At 36.1% G+C, this 21,318-nt stretch overlaps 1 protein-coding gene across 1 annotated transcript; it reads right to left on the bottom strand.

The window, feature by feature from the left end:
- Window positions 1-217: 217 nt before the first annotated feature.
- LOC311587800 (taste receptor type 2 member 136-like) lies at window positions 218-21,085 on the bottom strand (the record flags this gene model as incomplete). Its single annotated transcript, XM_084764999.1, has 2 exons — window positions 218-1,152; window positions 20,233-21,085. 2 exons carry the CDS (start codon window positions 21,083-21,085, stop codon window positions 218-220), a joined length of 1,788 nt encoding a protein of 595 aa, XP_084621125.1.
- Window positions 21,086-21,318: the final 233 nt, after the last annotated feature.

Raw genomic sequence — 21,318 nt, 5'->3', positions numbered from 1 at the left:
TGGTTTTGCAACAATAACATTAAGTGAATGGTATTGTATATTTTGCACATGTCTACAAACACAAGTAATCTCCAATTCAGTAATCTTAGATAAAAGTTTTTAGAAATTTCTGTAGAAACAATTAACACATAGTCCATTTTCAAAAGCCATAGGAAACATAAAATGCTACCGACTCTGCTACTAGTCTAATCACAACTCAGATATTGGCTGAAGGACTTTAAGGTTTCTGTGCCTTTGGCCGAAGCCTCTCCCTCACCTGTATCATTGCCATCACAGTGGCCTCTTTGATCCTCCTGTTTCCCCATATCAGGATGTAGGAATGGCTTGAGGGATACAAGGTTCCAAGAACCTGGCAAACCAGGTGGACTATATCATCCGGAGACTTTGCAGAATTGTAAACTGATATGAAAAGAGACAGAATGAACATGGAAAATAACAACAGGAAGGAGATCACAGCGCGCAAAGCCTTAATGTGTGCCAAACCACTGAGATCTTCGGATTCTTTTCCGTAAAGCTTCATTGTCCTAAGGTGTCTGCACAGAGAGTAGATTAGCAAGAGAAAACAGATCAGGGATGTGCTGAAGGGAAGGGCATTGTCTAGAGTGAATATCGTCATAGCTATAAGGTTGTTGACATAAGTCAGTTTGGTCATTGCAGTCAAGTTGCCTTTGTGCCCATTCATTTGAATTTCCTCACATATGGTGACTATCTTAAGATTAGGAAAGAAAAGCACCAAGCTCCCCACAAGCGCAACTACAACGACACTGTTAATTTTTCTCTTTAGGCGAAGAAAAATAAGATTAGAGAAATTGCCTATCTTCAACAAATAAAATATGCTGAGTATAGTTGCCAGCCAGGTATTAAAATGGCTGGTTACTGCCCAGACAACACAAGCACTAAAATTTACTTGTAAAGATAAATCTGTATTAAACATAATTAAGCACAAATGACTTAATATTACCCAAAGGAAGGCAACCCTAAAGATGGCAAGAGCAGTGAGAATTCGATCAGCTAAGCAGGTTTTTCTTCCCTTGATGCAGTCAGTACAGTTCACCAGAACAATGAGAACATTGGCAAAGCTTCCAAGAGCAATTTCTGCCAGTAGGATGACGGCTGCAATGCTTAGAAAAAAACTCATCATGTCTGAACAAATAGTTTTTTAAAAGAAGAAAAACAGAATGTAATTCTTCTGTCCCTGGTTGTGATCTCACAAACACACATATCTGTGTCTTCATCTATGTTCAGTGAAGAGCGTGCTTTGTTTAAATTCCATGGCCATTGTTCAGATGGATGAGATGGATGTTGTTTTTTATAGAAACAAGAAAGTTCACTAAACCAGTTAAAGTGGATTTTTATTCATACACCCTACTAAGAACTGGTGTATTCCAGAGCTGATGCTAGAACAAAATGTCTGACCTTATTTGCAAGCATGCAAATAAACAAACATACAGGTTTATAGTTTAAAAGAACTTCCTCCTGCTCATGACCCTCATCGTTTTTATTTTTACATGTGACTGATTTGCTATTAAAAACTTAAAACTCAGTACACAGAATATGCAATGAGTTTGTAAGTCATTTGCTCTGTGTTGGTTATATATAGAATTATCACCAATCTGTATTTATTGTTAATTGCCAGATATGTGGGTAAAAGAATCCCAAAACTTCCTAATCCAATTGTTAAGACTTTTGCATGGGACATGAGGAAGCATAACACCTCAAAAAAAGTATGATAACTGATGAAAACACCTATGCATACTATTTTCTTTAAAAGTTGAAAGGACAATGTGTACGCTATGAATGCATATGCTTACACATGTGCCCATCTTTCAAATATCTCTCATAGATAGAATAATCATTGTCCTGTAGTCTCCTAAATTGATGACTATTTTCAGGTCTATTAAGTAGGTTTAAATAGCCATTAGTCGTACTTTAATCCATTTGGCCCATTATAACTTTTTTCAATATAATTATATCTTGGGTGTAATTAATATTTAAATATAATTGCATTCAAATAGTTAATAGTTTTTAAAATATTTCTTCTAAAATATTATTTTATGTGTGTTAGTGGTTTTAATGCATAATTTACTATTTACCCTATGTATAACTGGTACCTGAGGAGGTGGGAGCCTCCATGTGAATGCTAACAATCAAGATTGGGATTTATAACATATAAAAATAAGAACTGTAAATAGTCTTATAGCACAATTAACTAATATTGGCAATTATATTTTAACATTGCATTCTTTGATATGTAACAAGTGCTCTTAACCACTAAACCAACGCTCCAGTTCCAGTGCTAACAGTTTTCCAAATATTTCTCAAAAGAGCACGTGTTTGTTACTGTGGAGTTAAGGCTTCATATATAAATACTCAGTTTTTATGTAACTATTATGACTTTACTTTAAGATTAATAAGAATCAATATTACAAATTCATCCAATAATTATTTTCCCAATAGACTAAGAAGATTTAATGTATTTGCTTTAAATATGTAGTTTCTTCTTGGATGGCATGTTTTCATTTATAAGAATTGGTAGAGTTAACCTAAATTTCAAAGGCTTCTTATACTGACTTACTATTAATAGACCAATAGTAAAATATACACAAAACACACAAATGTAAATGTGTTTGCTCAAATGTGTTTCCACATAAAATATACAATGTAAGCGTATTTGCTCAAGTAAACCAAATAAGAATTTTGAAATGTCTTCAATTCCTGTTGGATGTGATAGCACATGCCTGTATCCCAATACAAACAGAGATGAGGGGTAACTACACGTTCAAGGCCAGGTTAGCTAGTCAATGACTCCTGTGCCAACCAAGGCTACTTAGACAGACCCTGCCTTAACACAAACCAAAAAAAAAATCATATACAGAGTCATAATTTCTGTGAGATATTATCTTAAATTAATTTATACACCCTCACTTAAGACCTTACACTAACGCTAAAGAGCAAATAAACCATGCTTGACAACATCAGGTAAAATGAAATGTTAAAATATAGTTGCCAAGATCAGTTAATCGAGCTATAAGGCTATAAGTCTATATAGTTCTTACTTTTATAAGTTATGCAATGGCTATTTGCTGACACCTGCAAACTTCCTGGCCTGAAGGAACTGAGAACAGGATCAGAGACTCTATTCCCTATTGCATTCTCTGCTTTGCCTTCTAAAAAACACTGGAAATCCTCTACTTAGATTCCCTATCAACTATAGCAAGCTTTTATGTAAAGCATTTTCACATTTGATCTAGAACTTATAGACAATAACTCTGGCAGAGATGGGTTCTGTTAGAGCCATATGAAAGTTAGTATAAATTAGATAAATTGCACAATCTTTCTTGTATTTTGTACTTTCTTCTTTATAGCAGTTACTTTTTCATGTTGCATTGACTGGTGGTGATAATTTCTACACTCTAGTCTATGGTGTGACTATGATGGAGGGATAATGAGACAATTAAGAGAAGAATTATGACTGGCAAAGAATAATAGATTTAGGTAGCTGTGTTCACATGAACATACCACACCAATTATTAAAGATAAAATCAATATCTTCGAAATGGAACAGGAATTTGTAAAATAATAGTTTCTTTTTGTCCCCAAACTAATTTTTTCATTTCTGAACTTGATAACTTGACATTTCACATAAGTGGGTGGAGTGTAATCCACCTGCCTTGAACATTTACTTTCATAATTAGTATAGTATCAGTAAGTAACATTTATAAAAGGATCTTATGTGATATCCCAGGAGAGACAGTCAGCCTAATAAAACACTGATGCCAGACCGAAGAAATGATTTTACCCACACATCTGGCTTAGTGAAGCAATGAGTTTATTTTGGCTAATTAAGAGAGGACTGGTAAAGGATTATTTACAGGGACATGGGTGTTTCAACATAGCTCCATCCATGAGGAGCCTATCCCAGCTCTGGTCAAGACCTGAGAAAGAAAGATGCATGACTTGCAGGTAGCTCAGAAGTAAAGAAGTCTCCTTTTCCAGTGGTTGTCCGGTGCCCCATATTTGACCACTTCCCCTTGGTGGAGAGGCCTGGTGGCACTCAGAGAAGGGATAAGCAGACTTGATGACCTGTGACTGTATGGTGGGAGAGGAGGTCTTCTTTGGTCACAGACCAAGGGGAGGGAAATAAGGTAAAAGCTGGAGGGAGGAAGGAAGGAATGGAAAGATACATGTGAGGGGAAAACAATTGAGATGTAATCTGAATAAATTAATTAAATAAAAAAATCCTGGGATAGAAGAATTGAGGCTCCTTCATTCCAGGAGCTTCCCTGTAAATTCTTTCTTTTTAATAATATTTATTTTTGTAATTTTACATATATATATATTAAACTACATAGAGCAAGAAGAACCAGGAATTATATTAATGTCACATTCATAGTATTTTGGTTTTTTTATTTGGCAACCTTGAAGAAAACATTTTCCTATCTTGGTGAATCTAAAATTTGAATGTAAATAGATATCTATCAAATCTCATCTCTGCCAACTTAAAACATCTATTTAGACCTAGAAAAATCTTGTTTGTTTGTTTGTTTGTTTGTTTTTCAAGACAGGGTTTCTCTGTGTAGCTTTAGCTGTCCTGGACTCTCTTTGTAGACCAGGCTGGCCTCGAACTCACAGCGATCTGCCTGCCTCTGCCTCCCGAGTGCTGGGATTAAAGGCGTGCGCCACCACACCTGGCTAGACCTAGAAAAATCTTAACCCCCAAACAACTATGCGTAATTGTGAAACTAACCTATTTGGTCTTCAACCCCATCAGAGACTTGAGAAGGAATAAAATTAATTACCTAAGTAAATAGTAAGTGCACGTCAGCAGCTTCCAATTTGAAAAAAAAAAAAAAAAAGACAGAGACAGTTTGCTACCTGAACAGTCACCCAAAACTCTATAACACTGAGCATCATCTTTAGCCTTCTGGTCCAATATATATCTGACAGACATATTTGTGAGGCAGGAACTGTTGAGAACATCCTTACTCTGTCTTGGCAGAGACTGACAGTTGACTCTGCCTGCATCCAGGCTTGCCTGTTTTTAGGCAGAATTCTGTCAGTGGTCAAAATGAGGACATTTGAAGCCATCTCTGTAAAGAGGTTCTTTGATATTCATCATCTTTGAGGAAGGCTGGGTGTTGTCAGAGTTTACCTGTCTTATTATCAAATAATCCTTAAAACAATAAAAACATCTTGAAATGCCATATTCTGTAGGACTCAGGTTTTTGAAGACCTTATCTAACTATTTTACATTATTTGTCTATAGAGTCATATCTATCTGTTTCCTGGGACTATGAGCTTTTATCCTCTCTTCAAGAGGGGCTATTTCCACCTGAAGGAGACAGCAGCAACACACGATAGAGGCTGCTAATTTGCACAAGGTTTAGACTGAATTCTTACACTAGTCTCAACAAAGCAAAAAGGAGTTACCCATGCTGTAATTCCACATCATGACACCCAAAAAGAGTTGTTAAAATGAGCATGAAAGCAGATAGAAGAGGCAGGAGCAAAGAAATGGCAGACTAGGAGAGAGAGAGGGAGAGGGAGAGGGAGAGGGAGGGAGGGAGAGAGAGAGAGAGAGAGAGAGAGAGAGAATCAGAAATCCACCTAACTAACCAGTTTTAATAAATACGATTTTAAGAGAAAAAGTCCCTCAACTTTTACTTTTGAAAAAAATTATTTGAAATGATCAATTTTTGTTCTCCTTAGTTTTTCATTTCTGTTTATGAACTCTTCTTTTCCTTAACTGTATTCTGCCTCTAAAGGTAACAGCATTTCTGATAGCATCAGAATCATGTTTCATTTGCCAGAATGAAGAATCTGCAACAAGTAATTTGCAAGTAAGAACAAGTTAAATCCTTTATTTTGTCATAATATTATCTCCATGTCATGGAACTTAAATGGGTAGAATCGGTGTTAGATTGGGGAACTTGAGTTCTTTTTATTTTATTTTATTTTATTTTATTTATATTATTAATTCGTTCATTTTACATCTCAATAGTTATCCCATTCCTTGTATCCTCCTGTTCCTCCCTCCCTCATGCTTTCCCCCTACTCCCCTCCCCTATGACTGTGACTGAGGCGGGCCTCCTCATCTGTATATGCTCATAAGCTATCAAGTCTCTTCTTGGTAGCCTGCTATCCTTCCTCTGAGTGCCACCAGGCCTCCTCATCCAGGGGACATGGTCAAATACGGGGCACCAGAGTTCGTGTGAGAGTCAGTCCCCACTCTCCACTCAACTGTGGAGAATGTCCTGACCTTGGCTAGATCTGGGTCGGAGTTTGATGTTTACTGCATGTATATTCCTTGGCTGGTATCATAGTTTGAGCAGGACCCCTGGGACCACATCCGCCTGTCATAATGTTCTTCTTGTAGGTTTCTAGAACCCTCTGGATCCTTCTATTTCCCCATTGTCTCATAACTTCTCACATCTAATGTCCCGATAGGATGTCCTCCCCTCTGTCTTACTTTCCTGATAAGTGAAGACTTTCATGGGACATGCCCCTTGGGCTAGTGTCCAGATATAAGTGAGTATATACCATTTGACTCTTTCTGCTTCCAGGTTAACTCACTCATTATGATCATTTCTAGTTCAATCCATTTGTCCACACATTTCAGAAATTCCTTGTTTTTAATAGCTGAGTAGTATTCCATAGTGTAAATGTACCACAATTTCTTTATCCATTCTTCTTCTGAGGGACACTTAGGCTGTTTCCATGTCCTGGCTATTAAGAATAAGGCTGCTGTGAACATAGTAGAGCATATGTCCCTGTTGTGTGCTGGAGCTTCTTCTGGGTATAGTCCAAGGAGTGGAATAGTTGGGTCTTGAGGGAGCCCTTTTCCCATTTTTCTGAGATACCACTAGATAGATTTCCAAAGTGGTTGTACTAATTTGCATTCCCACCAGCAATGAAGGAGTGTTCCTCTTTCTTCACATCCTCACCAGCATGTGAGGATGTAAGCTCTATCTTAGCTATTCTGATGGGTATAAGATGGAATCTCAGAGTCGTTTTGATTTGCATTTCTCTGATGACTAAAGATGTTGAGCATTTCTTTTAGGAACTTGAATTCTTGTCACATCTGATTTTAGACCTCTGAGTCACAATCTTGGGGAGAAATATAGAATATAGAGAAACAGAGCTGATTCAAGGACCCTTTACTTTGCCAGCTCTCGCTGCTCTCAGAGGAAGAAAACCTTACTCACAGAAACTGCACAAGGTGACTGTATTTCTGGCTATTAGTGAAACCCCACTATGATTTCAATTGATTTTCCATGCAAAAATATGCCTAACAGAAGAGGAATAATTTCTTTGTTATATGGAAGATTTTTGGTTTTGTTTTTGTGGGTTTTTGTTTGTTTTGGTTTTGGTTTTGGTTTTTCGAGACAAGGTTTCTCTATGTAGCCTTGGCTGTCCTAGAACTCATTCTGTAGACCAGGCTGTCCTTGAACTCAGAGATCCACCTACCTCTACCTCTGTTTCTGCCTCCCAAGCACTGTGAATAAAGACATGTGCCACCACTGCCCAGTGCTTTTTTTCTGTTTTTAATTTTAACTAGAAGGTAAGAGTAATTTTCTGAGAACTGAGTAAATCGACCAAGTCACACCATTCTAAGTACTACTAATTGAGCTATGATTTTGGACAGCTAAACAGATATTGCTAGAGGTTGCTCCAATGCTATGTTTTTATTCTAATTACTGTCTCCCAAGACCTAGTTGCTGCCCTGAACCTTGCCACCCTGAATGACTGAATTAAAGGGCTATACTTGGGCAAAGAGAAGGAAGGAGCAGAATAAAGCTTCATGTGCTTTGGGCAGAGAGAATCTTGGGAGGGAGAAGCAGATGGTCAGAGAATGAAGGAGGAGGAGAACCACCATACAATAGAAAAGAGCCATGTGAGCCCAAAGGAGGAACTCTGAAGGCACACATGAAAGAAATGGCCCAAATAAACAACTTTAGTGTGCGTTTTGAGACTGTGGATGGAAGATAAGTCTAATAAAATTATTAGAAGCAGATGGTGTGGGATAGAAGCTGGGATATAAATGAAAATATCTTGGGAGGTAATATCTGCCTTGCCCCAGGTGAAAATAGGCTATTCTAAAATACATCAGGTGTCTGTGTCTTTATTGAATATAAATTTGGGTTAGATAATACCACCGTAATAATTACCATTAAATTAACAGCAACAGGAGATATTTTCCCTACCTGTCCTGAGGTTATGGAAATTACGGAGGTGGCTTTCTTCTAAGTCAGCTGCCCAAATTTTGTCCTGACTTGTTTAGGATAAAATACATATACAAGTTTTCCCTCAAGACTGTGGGATTCAGCTAATGGCATCGGATTGGTTTACCTATATTTTTTTCATACTAATCATGCTACTCACATTTAAATACATTAGAGAGTCTTGTAAAAGTTGCTGAGACCATATCCAGATTACTTACATAAAGTTCCTATAAGGAAAACTTTTGGTTTGTGTCTACTATTTTTTTTGTATCTATTATTGGAGGTTTACTGATAAGCACACATATGAGGTCTCCCTTTTAATGTATTTATTATTTATAGCTTTAAAACAATACACTCTCACAACTTGGTTGCTTTTGGGGATAAGACAGAGGTACATCTTAACTAAATACAACTGCCTCTAATCTTTCACAAGGTCACAATCTCATTGGGATTACTGAGGGCACGGAATGGAGACTAACCCATTTTCAAGCTCACTTTGGTATTAGCAGGCTTCAGATCTTCACTGTGTGTTGGTCAGGAAGGCTATGTCTTGACATATATCCCATTTCTCTTCACAGTGGCTGATGAGTGCACACCGTTCAGCCTACATGAAGCACCTAAAACAAGCACAATCTGAAGGGAAATCCCTACATATTTGCTCTGTTATCTTTTTAGAAGTGAAAGATAACGTGAAATATACAAGGTCTTCAAAAACCTCAGAGACATACAGAATATGGCATTTAATTTTTTTTTTAATTCATTGACAATGAGACAGGTTAATTCCTGACAACATCCAGCCTACCTCAAAGAGGATGATGAAAATCAAAGACCTCCTTATGGAAATGGCTTCAAAAGTGACAAACAAGCCACAGGGCAAAACATCTTCATTTCTACCACAGACAGAATTTTGCCTAAAGAAGGGCCAGCTTGGATGCAGGCAGAGTCAACAGCCAAACTCTGCCATGACATGGTAAGCAAGTCCTCAATAGTTCCTGCCTCACAAATATGTCTGTCAGATATATTGGGCCAGAAGGCTGAAAATCATGCTCCAATACTATAGAGAGTTTTGGGTGACTGCTCGGTAGCAAACTGTCTCTGTCATCTTCTCATATATAAAGCTACTAACCTGCACTCCCGGCATTCTCAGGTAAATCAATTTTATTCCTTCTCAAGTCTCTGATGGGGTTGAAGACCAGATAGTTTAGTTTTATAATTAAGCTTAGTTGTTTAGGCCTTAAGACATTTTTGGGTCTAGAAAGATGTTTTAAGCTGATAATGATGAAATACGGTATATATTGATTTATTTCAGAATTTTAGACTCACCAAGATAGGAAAGATGTTTTCTTCAAGGCTGCCAAATACAAATAGCCAAAACATTAAGAATGTAACATTTATATAATTCCTGATTATTTCATGGTTTTTCTTGCTGTAGGTAGTTTATTGTATATATGTATAATAATATAAACATATGTAAAAATTTAAAAATTAATAAAAAAAGCATTAACAAGCAAACAAAAAAGTGAACTAAGTAAAGCTAATACTCAGGGAGGTGGCTTACGCAAAGCCAAGAGGCACATTCATTGCATATCCTCTACTACACCACTGAGAGGAAAAAAATCCACATCTTTCAGAGGCTGATTTTCAGGTCTTTTTCACCATTGTGTATGGAACTATGTCTCTGGTTTCTGTCAAACAGAAGCTAAGGAACAGTGGGATAGAACGCATGCAGATTCTTGTTTGGCGAAGTATTGCCAGTCACCCTGGTGACACTAGGATCCTCTTTCTCACCTCATATTCTATCATTTGTCTACTAGACATGTGTTAAACTTATTTTCCTTAATTCCTTGACTAACAGCAAACAGAAACAGACAACACTGTAAGAAAGCATGATTTCAATGGTTGTTTATTATTCCTAAAAGAGACCACATAAACATGTATTCATGAAGTTCCGGCTTCACTCTCTGTGTCTTTAACAGTTGATGTTTCAGTGGAAGCTGAAAGAAGCATACTGTTTGCATTGTGCTGCTGCATTTTTGCCCATCAAAGTATAATTTTTTTTAGATTAATCATGACAGCTGGTAAAAATTTGAAGTTCAATACATAGGCCACAAGAGAAAAATTTAAATTTTCAGAAGGATCATGGTAATCTGAGCATTGCCTGAGTGACCCACTATAATGAAGAACCCATGCTTTAAAATTATTCTATGAATTTTTTGGGAATTTCATAAAACAATTTGATCTTATTTATCCCTTTCTACTAAGTCCTCTCAGATGCACTCCTTTTGAAACCTATTTAACTTGGTGCCATCATTTTTCCTTAAGCCTATCAAATCCATAGTATGTTGCCCATATACTCTTGTGTGTAACCAACTACTTTTAGATTGGATTTAAATCCTTTTATGTGACTTTATTACTGAGAGGATGTGAACAAACATATACTCACCCATATCTAGTGAGTTATTATTTATTAAAAAAAAAGGCCACATCAGCACCTATTCATGAATTTCATGTTTCGCTCTCCTCAGCTTTCAAGGATGATGTTTCAGTGGAGGCTAAAGTCTCATTTACTAGGATACAAAAGGAGCGTACTGGCATGCATTGTGCTGATGCGCTTTGCAAATATATGCATAGTTTTGGGGTGTATCATGTCAGCTAGTAAAATTTTGGTGACAAAGTATTAAATTCCAACTTGGTAAACCAAGGAGTTTTGTTGGGATTACTAATGGGAATATAGATGAGAAATTATTTATAAGACTTAAATGACTCAAAAAAAGAGCTACCTCACCCAAAGCTCAGCCCAGCATTGGTGACAGTTCATGAGAGGTAGAAACCTGGAATGCATTGTATAACTTGCAGGAAGCTCAACAAGTTGGTGGGTATTCTTTCCAGGTGGCTCAGTTGGCCTAAGCCCACTGTCAACAGCTCATGTTGTCAGCGAGTCTTCAAATATCTCTAAATAAATATTAATGAAATATATTCCTGAAACTATCACTGTAGGCATACTTACTTTAGCATAGATGAATAAATAAGATTGTTGTTGATTAAACCTCTTTGTGAATACTTGATTTTGGTATAATCCCTGTGCATAGAGCACTCATAAATGAAAATTAAAATAAAATGTAATATATTTGAGATGAAAGAGGCACATAACATTGACTTTGTAATGGCTAAGGGTGCCTCTCATTTCTGAGGCACTTATTTTTAAAGAATGTACTGGTTTATTGACGGATGGTTGACAAACAGTAAAATGTGTCCTTTCCAATGCACAGTTTTCTAGGTTTGGAAAAGTTAAGGCCAGCTTTTAATTTCTTTTTGCAGATCAAATGTGAGACCATTGCTGCATGCGATTCTCTCCTTGTCTAGAGAGACTCTAACCAGAAGCTGTCGGTCAGGCTGAATTTATAATGATTCCAATTCAGAATGAAAGTTATCCAGAAGATCTGCTTCCAGGTGAGTTTACTCCTTGCTTGGGACTCCAGGTCTGACTCTTTTCTACAGGACCATGAAAGCCTCACGATCAGCACATACTGCACACAGCCCTGCCCCCAGAGCCTGGTTCTATTTGCTTCTCCGCATGCCTGAGCTCATTTATCTACCTGGAAGGAGACAGGGCACAGGGAACTTCCTGCTTCTATACTGAAGGTATGTGTAATTTTCCATGCTTAGACGCTTTCCCTCATCTGTCTCGCACCGGCCTGTTTCTGCCTTCTCCCATATACCTTATGACCAAATGATAATTATGAGTCTTAAAATGAATGTTGCCTTTCTTTGCTCAGTATTCCTTCAGGGTTTAAAAATGCTCTAAGTTGTTGACAGCAAACCACTACATGCTGCTCTCTACCATCTGCACTGTATTTGGCAACCATTCCTGCGTTTCTTTATGTCCTGTACTGCTCTCTATCTACTGAATCATGGCTGGATAATAATCCTCACCATTCATTTCTCCCAGATATTCCTCTTCTACTTTGGTGACTGTCAATCATGCTTACAAAGTAGATACTGGAGGCAGTTTGAGGGGAGGTTGATACAGTCTGATTGTGGTTTTTGCTAATGGAACAATCAGCTCTCCCAGTCAAAGCAGAGGCTGGAAGTGAGGAGGTGTCTTGCTGAGTGCATGAGCTGGTACTCCCCATTTTCTGGTCATAGCACGAGAAGAGTCTCCCACCTTATATGCATGGATAGAGTGAACCTAATGCATCAGTAAAAATGAAAAGTGTATCATAAGCATGGCATGACCAGCTTGTACAATACTAAGCATGATCTAAATATACAATATGATATTGACCTATGTGGATATATCATTAAAAAATTAAAAGCTACTTAAATCTCAATAAGCATGTACTTAGGGGTGAGCATTTGTACAGATCTATCTATGCATTTGGGAAAATAAGGAAATACTATTTTATTACTTAATATTTGAAGATTAAAGATCATCATGACACTATTACACAGAACAGAATGTGATAAATATGGACATCATATGGCCGAATGGACAGTTTTGAAGTGTCTAAAAAGATGAGCTAGGAGATTACAGTAGGTATGTAATGTGAATAAATAATAATGATGATGATGATGATGATGATGATGATGATGATGGAAAAAGAAAAAATATCTAGAGAGAAAGGAATAGATTTTTTTAAAGTCTTATAGCTGAGAAAGATTCATATAGGTTTACATTTTGTCAGCTTTTACATCCTTGGGAATTTCTTAAAGTACCTTGCACAGAACTCAAATAATCATATAAAATATGTAGATTGAGGTAAACATTTAGATATGAAAATAATGTGTTTATTTTCACATGAGCATCTGTGTTTCCAACCTTTCCTTTATCATTGACTAGAAAATACTACAGGAGCTGTGTGTGAGCAAAGCCGTTCTGGTCTGACCTGCTTGAACTCTGTGAGGAAACACATTTTTATGGAAAGAACTTCAGACTCCATCATTAGCAAACCTCCATGTTTGTACTTCTGTTAATGTGTGTAGCAGAATTAATAGTAAGTATGTTATGAGAGTCAACTCTGAAATTCTCAAAAATCTTCAAAACATTTTAAAAATTAGCATTTCAAATTAATGTATTAGCAAATCTTCATAACTGATGTAAAAAATGGAACACTTTTTGAAGACAATATATGTTATCTTTGAGAATATACTTTTAATCATTTTAATCATGGAATTAATAATTGGAAATTTAGGAAATGGATTCATGGCACTGGTAAACTCTATTGACTGGGTTAAGAGAAAAAAGATCTCATTAGTTAATCAAATCTTCACGGCTTTGGCAACCTCCAGAATTTTTCTGCTCTGGTTATTGTTCATGAGTTTACTAATCTCTTCCCTATATCCAGATTCAACAAAGTCTTTAAGTATGATAAAAGGCCTTAGTAATGCATGGGTTATAGCCAACCATTTCAGCATCTGGCTTGCTACATGCCTCAGTCTCTTTTATTTTCTCAAGATATCCAATTTTTCTAACTCTCTTTTCCTTTATTTAAAGTGGAGACTTAAAAAATCAATTTCAGTGACAATGGTGGGGTCTTTGGTCCTCTTGTTTTTAAATATTTTACTGTTCAACCTAGAAATTGATGTGTGTATAGACAAATATGAAAGAAACACAACCTACAGCTTACGTTCTTATTACCATTCCAAGTGCCACAGATACGTGTTAGGCCTTCACGTTATTTTCCTGTCTGTCCCTTTTGCTGTGACCCTGTCTGCTTTTCACCTACTCATTTTCTCCCTGTGGACACATCACAAGAAGATGCAGCAGCATGTCCAAGGATGCAGAGATACTGGCACCACGGCCCACATCAAAGCCTTGCAATCGGTGACCGCCTTTATCCTGCTATTCACGATTTTTATCCTGTGTCTGTTGGTCCAATTTTGGAATTATGAGTTACTGGATAAAAGTCTTTTCATTTTATTTTTTGAGGTTGTATATATCGCTTTTCCTTCATTTCATTCGTGTATCCTGATTCTGGGAGATATGAAACTGAGACAGGCATCCCTTTCTCTGCTATTGCGGCTGAAATGCAGGTGTAATTATATGGCAACTTTATATTTCTAAAACAGTAGAGATTGTGTGGCATATTTTAGATAAAATTACACTTAATTTTTTTCTGTATTAGCCCTTTTCATATTTTAAATATTCTTTGACATTGATTGCATGAATTTTACGGTTTGTTTAAAACAGGCACTACATAAAACTATTAATAATTTAGCAAGTTGTTTAGAAGGTTACTTCTTAATATGCATATCCTAAAAAGGACATGACTATAATCTACAAAATCATAGATATATCAAAATTATATAATTTTTTAACCACTGATAGTCTGAGTTATTATATTATATATTTTTGTATCCATAAGAAACTGTAACAAAAATATGTTACAGAAACCATATAAATATAATATAGAATATACAGATAAAACTTTAGAAAAGAAATGTAGAGTACCCACTTATAACTAGACACTAGCCCTAGGGACATGTCCCATGAAAGTCTTCACATACCAAGAAAGTGGGATAGATGTGAGGATATCCTTTTGGGACTCTAGGTGAGCGAAGTATGGGAGAATGGGGAAATAGAAGGATCCAGAGGGTCCTAGAAACCTATAAGTAGAACATTATGATAGGCAGATCTGGGCCCAGGGGTTCTGCACAAACTATGGCACCAACCAAGGACAATACGTGCAGTAAACATTGAACCCCTACCCAGATGTAGCCAATGGACAGGACATTCTCCATAGATGAGTGAAGAGTAGGGACTGACTTTCACATAAACTCTGGTGCCCCATATTTGACCACGTTCCCTTGATGGGGAGGCCCGGTGGCACTCAGGAGAAGATAACAGGCTACCAAAAAGAGACTTTATACCCTTTGATCTTATACAGGGCGAGGAGGTCCCCCTCAGTCACAGTCATAGGGGAGGGGAATAGGGTGAAAGTGGGAAGGAGGGAGGAATGGGACGATAGAAGGGATGGGATAACAATTGAGATGTAATATGAATTAATTAATAAATAAATAAAAATTTTAAAATGTAGAGTATCATATAGACTTATAAACCAGCAGTAATAAGTAATAGATGCTTATTTTCAATGGAAGTTGGTTATAAGTTATTATTGGTCCTATTTAGAAAGAAAACAAGACTGGTTTCAGAGATTTCTCTCCTTTCTTTTATCTTTCATTCTTAGATTTGAGATAGGAGTTGAAAATAAAGAAGAGGGAATATAGAAAAATTAAGGGATGATAGGACAAAAAGTAGATTAATGAATCTACTCCACAACTTAATGCCTTAATTGTTACTCACAAGGTTATTTTGAATTCACTGGTATAGAATTTTGTACATAGATGCAAGACAAGTTTGATTTTAGATAAAGTGGTATAGAACTCAAATTTAAGCTTATTCTTTATACAAATTATATATATTTCTACTCTAATATGTGGTATTGTACCCATACAATTCAATTATAATGCAACTTTTACTTCTAATACTTTGAAAGTGGTATTGCAGAATGTTTAGGATAAGTAAGCTATATAAGTTAACTGTTAGTTCATCAAATCATGTTCATATCAATTACTGGTTTATTTTTATCACAAGGATATACATCCTAGGTGTAACAGATAGATATGATAGATATTGTTTTTAGAAAGATAAGGTAAAACAGTTAGATAAGGTCTTCAAAAACCTCAGAGACACACAAAATGTTTTTATTATTTCAAAAATAGATTTACAATGAGACAGGTTAACTCCTAGTAGCACTCAGTCAGCCTCAAGGAAGTTAATGAGCATCAAAGAACCTCCTTTTGGAGATGGCTTCAAATGTGGTAAACAAGGCACTGGGCAAAATGTCCTCATTTCTCCAACAAACAGAATTCTGATTAAAAATGGGCAAGCTTGGACGCAGGCAGAGTTGATGGCTGAACTCTTCTAAGACAGGGTAAGCAAGTCCTCAATATTTCCCGCCTCACAAATATATCTGACAGATATATTGGGCCAGAAGGTTGAAGATAATGCTTCAATGTTGTAGAGAATTTTAGGTGATTTCTTAGGCAGCAAACTGTCTCTGTCATCTTCTCACTTGGAAAGCTGCTAACCTACAGTCCCTGTATACTCAGGTAATCAATTTTATTCCTTCTCAAGTCTCTGATGAGGTTGAAGACCAGATAGTTTAGTTTTGCAATTAACCTTAGTTGTTTAGGAGTTAAGATATTTTTAGGTCTAGACAGATGTTTTAAGCTGATAATGATGAAATATGGTAGATATTGATTTACATTCAGAATTTTAGACTCATCAAGACAGAAAAGATATTTTCTTTAAGGCTGCCAAATACAAATAGCCAAAACACTATGAATGTGTGTGTGTGTGTGTGTGTGTGTGTGTGTGTGTGTGTGTGTGTGTGTGTCTGTATATATATGTGTGCATATACATATATACATATATACATATATATACATATATATATGATTGTTTCCTGCTTTTTTGCTATAGGTAGTTTATTGTATATATGTGTAATAATATAAATGCATATGTAAAAATTCTTTTATAAAAAAGAATACAGATATAAAATATTTTTAAAAGAATATTCTTCAACCCATAGAATTATGGAATAAGTCTGATTATATTTTTTATTGTTATATGTGTATCTATATACATGTAATTTCTTAGTGTAACCTGTTCAACCTGTATAATGTTGTGTGTATGTATGTTTTCAGTGCTAACCATTTGGTATTGAATAATGAACTGTTGTGCTCTTCCCTGGGGAGGATTATTTCTACTGCTGTCAGCATTCCTTAGCTGCCTGTAGTTCTATGTTTAGGGTTGAGACCTCCTGAGCCTCCTCTCTCAGTAAGATTTTACTTTCTTTTTCTCATTAATTAATTAATTTATTTGTTTTATATTCTGATCTCAGACTCCTTCCCTGCCACACACACACACACACACTCCTGGTCTCTCCTCCATGCTTCCTGCCTCATTTCTCCCTCCCCTTCTCCTCAGAAATGGACCCCCCCCCAAAAAATACCAACATATCAGGTCATGGCAGGACCAGGACTAAATGCAGCCTCTTCCATTGAGGCCAAACAAGACATATCACCTAGGGGAAAATGATATCAAAGTAAAAATAAAAACAATCAAATTTGTGCCTAGGAAGATGACTCAGTGGATAGGAACAGTTGCTGCCCTAGCAGACAACCTGGGTTTGAAATCCTGTACCCATATGGTGGCTCCTTGACATCTGCTTACTCCATTTGTGTTTCAATGTGGTTTTTTTCCCCCTTTGCACACACATAGTGCACATGAGCACACACAAACACATCCTAATACACATAAAATATTCTTAAAACCAATTTTTATGTAAAGCAATGTTCAAGGGCCTGTTTACATTATTAGTTCATTTAACCATCAAAACTTTCTTGTGAAACGGGTAACACAATCATTATCCATTTTATAAATAAAGAAGTTAGGACTCAAAAAAAAACCAGTGGTAATAAGGATATTTTATTAAATACTGAGCTCAGTTTAAAATTATTTTTGCCAGTTCTTTGGAATCATGAGACTGCTGCATTTGAGTTAGTGACTGTCTATTCATAGTTTCATCATCCACTATTATAAAATAATTTCATGATTATTAGAACTATACAATTTACATTTCCAGGTACAATATATTTTTCTGTTTTATTTTAGGGAACATGGTGTAATCTAATTTTAGTTTAATGGATAATTATATGAAATAAAATTTATAAGAAATAAATAATATTTCTAAAAAATCAATACTTTGAAATTGTTGTTTTGATATTTTGTACTATTGTTTATCCATTGATGACTCACATGCAATCAATTACAGACCTTTTTATATTTATCTATTCTTAATATTTATTATGCTGTAGAATTGAAATACCTATAAAACTAAATGAGTTCATGAAATAATTTCAAATAGTTACTTGTCCAATATGATAATTAGCCAGTGTGGCTTGGTGAGATTCTCAGTATTTTATGTAGTTAAATCTACAGTATGATATTATTCTGAATTGTATTAGAGTTGAAGAATTCTTTCTTCAAGCATATTTTCAAAAATAAATGCTTTTAAATTTCTCAGTCAAATTTATATTATACTTTTCCATACTCTCACAAAATGTTGTATCATTCATTGAAAAAAAGTATGTAGTTATCATCTGTTCATTGTACCATTTGAATACATTTTAATGAGAAGCAAAAGCTCTGAAATAAATAAAGTGAACATTTCTTACAAGCAGTGCCCGAGATAAGAACCTTTATATTTCCCAGCCTTGGGGATTAAAACTGTGGTCTTATGTGTGGTAGTCAAGTGCTTCTCTACTGAGGTGCATCCCCAACATTAATCCCAAGTGTCTATGCCTTTAATCCATCTGCTTTCTCATACATGAGTAATGCTAATTTTCACATGACTGCTCCAGGATACAGCAGGACATGAGGATCCACTAGAAAGTGAGAGTAACAACTTTCAATATTGGGCACACTCAAAAAAATTCAGAAAACACTAAAAAGACATTCTTAGTCACAGTTGGTGACAGAAAAACATTGCATAGACTGTAATTTTGGTGCATAGAGTAAATAGTCTCTTTTTTATCTATAATGTTTGATACCTAATTAATGTGCCTACCAAACTTAAAACATGTCCAACTAAGACTATGAAGTCAGATATTCCTATAAATGTCAATGTGTGTGCAATGTACCTACCAATGCCATTCAATGGAGAATATGGGTATAAAATCCTATTTAACATCTTCAGGGAAGGATAACATTTAAGATCCTACCCTGTATTCTTAATAAAATATAGGTTACCAAAAAGAGACTCGATATCCTATGAGCATATACAGGGGGAGGAGGTCCCCCTCAGGAACAGTCATAGGGGAGGGGAATAAGGGAAGAATGGGAGGATACAAGGGATGGGATAACCATTGAGATGTAACAAGAATAAATTAATAAAGGAGAAAAAAAAGAATATTACTTGAGCTATATTCCAGAAGGAATATGAGAATCTTGTCACCTGAATTTTGTGTGTGTCCATTTGTGAACTGTAGATCTTAGAAATAGACACATCTATGATAAACTTCCTTCAAGGCCAAGGGACTGACAGAGGCCAGTTTGACAAATGACTTCATGATAGAGGAGAGTTGGCATTATAAGCCCGGAGCTAAGTTAGCTCAACCTCCTTTAGTAGCCATTCAATCCAGTCCCTTTGTTTCTGATCTGACATTATTATGATTACCAGAAAAATCTTTTTGAACTTATTGATAAAGCATAGCACTACATATGTATGTGATCATATGTATTTATGATGGTATTTAGGATAGTTTTGTACTTGTGATAATGGCATTATTATACAAGGGTTTGTATTATCTACATTCTTACTGTAATAAAACATTATGATCATATTATGGAAAAAGAGTAATGATGGAGGAGACAAAATAGCTGGCAGAGGGAATAGAAAACAAAAACAAAAACAAAATCAAATCTGCTGCAATCATGAAGCAAAGAAAGTAAACTGGCAGTGACCTGAAGCTGTGCTTGTGATGTACCCCTTCAGTGAGCCCACGCCCCATCCCCCACATCTTATTGACCCAGGCCACTAGTTCAACTACCTGAGCCTATGGGGGACATTTCTTATTTAAACTATCATATCCCACTCTCTGTATCTGATCCACACAGTCATTTGGACATATCATAATGCAAAATTCAGTTAATCAAGTACCCCCAAACTCTTTTCACATCTAATATTTTCACTGCTGCCTAAAAGCCTAAAATACTTTCTGAGACTCAAAGTAGAGCATTGAAACTAAACATAACTAATAAACAAAGTAACATGGGATAGGTAAACTTGAAAATATACATTGTTAGTAAACAAGAATGTTTTAACTAAATAATCTTCTTCTTCATTATTGGAAATACCATTTTATCAGGGAACCAAAGTCTGTACATCTTTTAACCTGCATTTCAGCCACCACAGTACCAAAAGAGAGGCATGCCTCAGCTTACTGTTTCTTAGAATCAGGACACATGAATGGATTGAAGGAAAACTGATAATAATAGTGGCAAAAAACAAGTTGTTTTTCTCTCGAAAGTCAGAAGCCCCAAGTTGCAAGGCAAGAGACAGAAAGAAAGCTGTGTAGAAGAGGAGGAAGGTGACCACCATTTGCAGGGCGTTTATGTGGGCCACTGTGCTGTGGTCTCTGGAGCCTTTGTAATTGTGCTGCATATTCTTCAGGTGTCTGCACAGGGAGAAGATGAGCAGGAGAAAAGCCACCAGGGACACAGTGAAGGGGATGAGTGTGAACATTGTGTTGATTAACAAAGCAAATCTATAAAATTGTGTGTAATTCTTTAATCTGTAACTGTGAGAGACGTTTCTTTTGGATTCATCACTCCAGATATCAATATGTATGTTCATCACTAAAATATTTACAAACAGGAAGACCAGAGACATCAGTAATGTCACTGAAACCACCTTTTTAAATCTCCACTTTAGCATGAGAAAAATAGGGTTAGAAAAATTGGATATCTTGAGAAAATAAAGGATGCTGAGACATGTGGAAAGCCAGATGCTGAAATGATTTGCAACAATCCAGGTGTTATTCTGTATCCTTGTAATTCTCATGACCATTTTTAGATCTGGATACAGTGAAGATACTAGTACAATTATGAAGGTCGAGCACAGCAGATCTATCCTGGAGATGGCCAGTGCAGTGAGAATCTTATCCACTAAAGAGATCTTTCTTCTCTTGACCCAGTCTCTGATGTTCACCACTGCTATGAATCCATTTGCAAAATTCCCAATTATGAATTCCACAATGATAGTAACTGAATACATGACACCTATGAAAATACTCATTGTTCATAAAGGGATGTCCTGATTTCTGTAGTCACTGAAGAATATTTATTAATGCGTTCAATTTGGATGCTCTTTTAGAAATTTATAACATCCTTCGAAAACTCCCCAAACAGCAACAAACTGGAAAACATCAAGATTTACCAATGTAGGTGATTGGAGTTGTAATTTTGGAAGTATTGTTTTCTGTCACAGTTCCACTGAGTTGCATCCAGATCCTGTGTGTCTATGGCTAC

This window comes from Acomys minous (genome assembly GCF_964271855.1).
Source record: "Acomys minous genome assembly, chromosome: 17".
Classification (NCBI taxonomy): domain Eukaryota; kingdom Metazoa; phylum Chordata; class Mammalia; order Rodentia; family Muridae; genus Acomys; species Acomys minous.
This window is presented reverse-complemented; position numbering and strand designations above follow the sequence as displayed.